The sequence below is a fragment of the Balaenoptera musculus genome, chromosome 10 (assembly GCF_009873245.2).
Source record: "Balaenoptera musculus isolate JJ_BM4_2016_0621 chromosome 10, mBalMus1.pri.v3, whole genome shotgun sequence".
NCBI lineage: Eukaryota > Metazoa > Chordata > Mammalia > Artiodactyla > Balaenopteridae > Balaenoptera > Balaenoptera musculus.
In genome coordinates this window covers 39,404,089-39,408,972 of record NC_045794.1, presented here as the reverse complement: position 1 = coordinate 39,408,972, position 4,884 = coordinate 39,404,089, and the positions used below count along the sequence as shown (strand labels likewise).

Genomic DNA, 4,884 nt, shown 5'->3' with positions numbered 1-4,884 from the left:
CTCATCTCCTCTCTGCGCCCGAACGCCACTGCCGCTAAAAATAACCCCCCCAGCCGTGGGCCAGCCCCTCCTGCACCCCAACCCCATGGAAACCAGCAGAGAGTGGCAGGCGGAGACCTTGAGTTCCATTCCCATCACCTCCCTGTCGGAGAAAACAAAGTCCGAGGCAGGAAGTCAGGGGCAGAACGCTGCTGGTCAGGCACCCTGACAAGCAGGAGAATGAAGGGTTAAAACGGCGGGAAGGTTGAAGAAATGGGGGCGGGCGCTGTCAGCTTGGCGAGAACAAGAAATCCCCTGCCCACTCGTGCAGGTCCCATCAGGCTTGGGGGACAAGAGCAGTGGGAAGGGGCGCCCAATCCCGGGCCCTAGGAGGCGGTCGTGCACGTGGGGGAGGTAGCAGCGAGGAGCCGTCCTCGCCGTGTCACATGCGCGCGCACACACACAGACAGGCACACACGTGTGCCTGGGTATATATAGTCCCCAGTCGCTGGGCCCGCCGCTCTGCAGTGGGCGCCGGCTCCCCGGGCTGGGAGGGGGCTTTCGGGGCGGGTGGGAGGGTGGGGGGCCGGGGTGGGGTGGGGCAGGATGCTGGATGGCCAGCTATTCTCCGAGGGGCCCGATAGCCCCCGGGAGCTCCAGGATGAGGAGTCTGGCAGCTGCCTCTGGGTGCAGAAATCAAAGCTGCTGGTGATCGAAGTGAAGACTATTTCCTGTCATTATAGTCGCCGCGCCCCTCCTCGACAGCTCATGGACTTCCAGGCCAGCCACTGGGCCCGCGGGCCCCAGAGCCGCACGTGAGTGAAGGAGGGGTAAGGGGAAGAGAGTGGTGGGGCAGGGATTGGGGTCTGGACCTTCCCGTGGGCACCAGCCAGGGCTGCTGTTCCCCCTTCTCTTTCCCACGCCTCCCCCCACCCCATCCCGAGGGCTGGGGCTTGACTCATCCCGTTTGTTTGGGGGGACAGGAGTGGGCGTGAGAAAGGGCAGGTGAGATGGGGCAGATGCTGTTAAAGTGTGTATGGAGAGATGGTGAGGAGTCCCGCTTCGACTTCAACCCTAACATATACGCACGTGCACACGTGCACCCACTCACACACTCCCCTCCACAAGGCGGCCCCAAGTGGTCTGCAGCGCTCCCAGCTCCCCGGACCTCGGCTCCCTTCCCCCACAAACTGCTCACCTGGGTTCCTGCTCATTGTCCCAGGTGTGGGCCGCGCCCGGGATCCCCTGAGCCGCCGCCCCGCCGGCCCTGGGCCTCCAGGGTGCTGCAGGAGGCGACCAACTGGCGGGCGGGGCCCCCGGCCGAGGCCCGAGCCCGGGAGCAAGAGAAAAGGAAAGCGGCATCGCAGGAGCGGGAGGCCAAGGAGACTGAGCGAAAAAGGCGCAAGGCTGGTGGGGCCCGAAGGAGTCCCCCTGGTCGGCCCCGCCCGGAGCCTCGGAACGCCCCTCGGGTGGCCCAGCCTGCAGGGCTCCCAGCTCTCTCACGGCCGGAGCGCCTGGGGTCCGTGGGGCGACCGCCCCGTCCATCCGCGCAGCCGCAGAGCAATCCAGGGGCGGCGTGGGCGGGGCCCTGGGGAGGTCGGCGGCCAGGGCCCCCCAGCTACGAAGCTCACCTGCTGCTGAGAGGTGCTGCCGGAATGGCCCCGCGACGCCGCTGGGACCGGCCGCCACCCTACGTGGCTCCACCCTCTTACGAAGGCCCCCACAGGACCCTGGGGACTAAGCGAGGACCCGAGCCCTCGCAGGCGCCCGCCTCTTCAACTCCTGCGCCGACCAGGACAGAGGGAGGGTGCGCAAAGAAGAGGCTAGATCCTCGGATCTACCGGGACGTCCTAGGGGCCTGGGGTCTCCGTCAGGGCCGGGGTCTCCTGGGGGGATCCCCAGGCTGTGGAACAGCCAGGCCAAGGCTGGAGTCCGGTAAGGGGGCCGCGGAGAGAAGCCTGAGGCTGGCTGCTGCTGCTGGCCTGAAGAGTGGTAGCGACGGCCATCCCCAAGCCGAAGCTACTGGGAACCCAGGCACGGAGACAGTTGCTGCGGGGTCTGCACCTGCCACGCCCAGCCCCCCGCGCCCTGCTCCCAGGTCCAGGCCCCATCCCAGGGGCTCCGGGGAAGGGAGAGAAGGGAGAGAACAGAGCTGGCTCCCCAAGTGCTGGATGCCCTCCGTTAAAAAGCAGCCGCCCCGACATAGCCAGACCCTCCCCAGACCCTGGGCTCCGGGAGGCACGGGATGGAGGGAGTCCCTGGGTCATAGAGAGGAGGCAGGACCCGAGACCTTGGAGGGTGGGAAGGCGACCCGCCGCCCCCACACCCTGCCCCGAAGTTCCCGTGGCCCGGCTCGTGGGGAAGGCGTCTTTGTCATTGACGCCACTTGCGTGGTGATACGGTCCCAGTATGTTCCGACCCCTCGAACCCAGCATGTGCAGCTTTTGCCCGCTGGGGTGCCGCGCCTTGTGGGGAATGCCCCCACCCAACTGAAGCCCAACAAGGAGGAGGGAGAGGGGGCCGCGGTCCTTCCCTCCCCTTGCCGAAAGCTGCCGTTGAGCAGTCGCCCTTCACACCGGCCCGGTGGGGGACGTGGGCTCGAAGCTGAGGGCGGGAAGTCCGCGGACTCCTCACTGGAGGAGCGCGCCTCCCGCATCTTGGGGCTCCCGGTCGGCGAAGTAAACCTGCAGGATGCCCCCACGCAGCCAGGTAGCCCAGAGCATTCAGCCTTAGGCCCAGCGGCTTCGGGAGGCGCGCGCGGTGCCGAGGGCTCGGAGGAAGTGGCGGCGGTCCCGCGGCGCGCAGGCCGGGGCTGGGCGCGGACCCCGGGGCCCTATGCCGGGGCCCTGCGGGAAGCCGTGTCCCGCATCCGCCGCCACACCGCCCCGGACTCCGACTCCGACGAAGCTGCGGAGCTCAGCGTCCATAGCAGCTCTTCTGATGGAAGCGACACAGAAGCCTCGGGCGCCTCCTGGCGGAACGAGCGGACCGGGCCCCCGGAAGGCGGGAAGGCAGCCGAGCTGACCGACAATATCCGAGAGATTCTGGATGTCATCAGCCGAACCGAGGAGGTCCTCTTCGGGGGCGAGGGACACTAAGGGGACCCCACAGGGAAATAGGGAGCGACAGTGAGAGGCCCTTTATTGTATTTGTGTCCCCTTTCTTCTTCACAGACTTCCTTGTACCTCTTACCTATACCCGTTCCCATACTCAAAATAGAAGGCGCACAGATGAAAGGAAAGGGAGCATATGTCAATTAATGATTTTTTTTTTTTCAGGAGAGATGAGGGTGCGCAGTAGACTTTAACTTTTGCTCCATTCAGGGCACTCGGGTAAGGTCTTCAGCAGGGGCCGACGCACTAGGCATGGAGTTGAGCAGAGAGGCCTAGCCAGGATAAGGCAGGAGAACAGGGATGAGATAGTCATAGGGCAATTTCAGGGCAGGGCCTCTGGGCAGGAGGGGGAAAGTGATGGAGAGGCTTCGGACTGAGGTGACCAGGTGATGGAGAGGCCCTTGGCAGAAGAGGAGGGGCTCTTGGCAGAAGCCACCAGCAAAGCAGAAAGAGGACTCACTTTGGTGTCACAGGTTTTGGCTCCCAATCCCAACTCTGACACTTGTTTGCTGGGTGACCTTAGGCAAGTCGCCTCCCCTCTCCAGGCCCTATAGTATGTAAATCAGGGGAGTTCTAACGTCCATCCCTGATGTTTTGGAGTCCTTGGGGAGGCGTTTATCTACTCCTCGCCTCCACAAGCCAAGACAGTTAGGAATAAGTGAACAGAGTCTGAGGGTCCCTGGGTGGCTTCTATGACACCTGCATTCACTCTCAATTCAAGAGACTGTGCAGTGTTTGCAGAAGAGCCGAGTAAGTGGGCAAGGGCTTCTATTCCAGTCTCAGGTTTAGGCGTAGGACCCCCAAGGCAGTGCAGGGTGGTGGCCTTGTCACTGTCCCTGGCTTGTGGTGGTCTGAGCTGAGCGGCTTGGGACTTTTTTAGGCCTTCCCCTTTTCCTCCTCCCCGGTGTTCCTTAGCGATGCTCTGAATAGTTACCACGATTTCCCACTCAGGTGGTATCACCCATCTGAAAGAACCCTGAGAATGTCTTGCATGTCTGCCTCTTCCAGAAACCAGCCAGGGAAGGAAGAGGGAGGCTGGTCCCCAAAAGCCTGTAGGTGTGGGGTGTGATACTCGCTGTAGCCACTACGGGGCGCGCGCAGGTCGCGGATTTCCCTGGTAGCTAGTCCGCGAGTCCCTCCAACCCCGGCACTGCCAGTTAATCAATTGCTCCCGAGTTACTGCGCGCGTGTCCCCCGCCTTGCTGTCTCCAGTCTTGCGAGATCGGGAGCAGGCCTCTGGCCTTGCAGACCTCTGGAGCGCGCGGAGCCCCTCTTTGTACTATCCACACCAAACGGCTTGGGACCCAGACATTGAAGTATTTTTTTTTTTCTTCGATCTCGGGCACCTCTTCTGTCTCTATTTACTAGCCATGTGAACTTGGTCAAATCACTTCACCTCCCTGAGCCTCAGTTTCCTCATCCGTCAAATGGGGGTTTATAAACACCTACCTCGCAGGGTTGTTGTGAGGACTTAATGCGATAATGTATGTAAAGCGCCTTGCACAGTGCCTGGTACACAGTAGGCGCTCAATAAATCTAAGCTTCCCTTTGTCCAGCCTTGACATCTTCTTCCTTTCACCGACCTATTCCCCATAGTGTCCCTCCCCCAGGGCTCCTGCGCTTCTTCCCGCCTGGTGGGCGGTGGAGGAGACTCCTTTATTGGATGGAAACTCCCTGCCCACCCCTGTCTCCCCCAGGCCGGACTCTCTGTTCCTTGCCCCCAACCCCACCCCCGCTGGCTCTTCCCATTGCCCCGATGCCCTCCCCCCACCCCCCATTCCGGGCAAGGGCT

The 4,884-nt window shown here is 62.8% G+C and overlaps 1 protein-coding gene across 1 annotated transcript; it reads left to right on the top strand.

The window, feature by feature from the left end:
• Positions 1-585: 585 nt before the first annotated feature.
• On the top strand, positions 586-4,595 carry DDN (dendrin). The gene is made up of 2 exons (XM_036864806.1): positions 586-794; positions 1,202-4,595. The coding sequence occupies exons 1-2, from the start codon at positions 586-588 to the stop codon at positions 3,075-3,077; spliced, it is 2,085 nt and encodes a 694-aa protein (XP_036720701.1). The 3' UTR covers positions 3,078-4,595.
• The last annotated feature ends 289 nt before the right edge of the window (positions 4,596-4,884 follow it).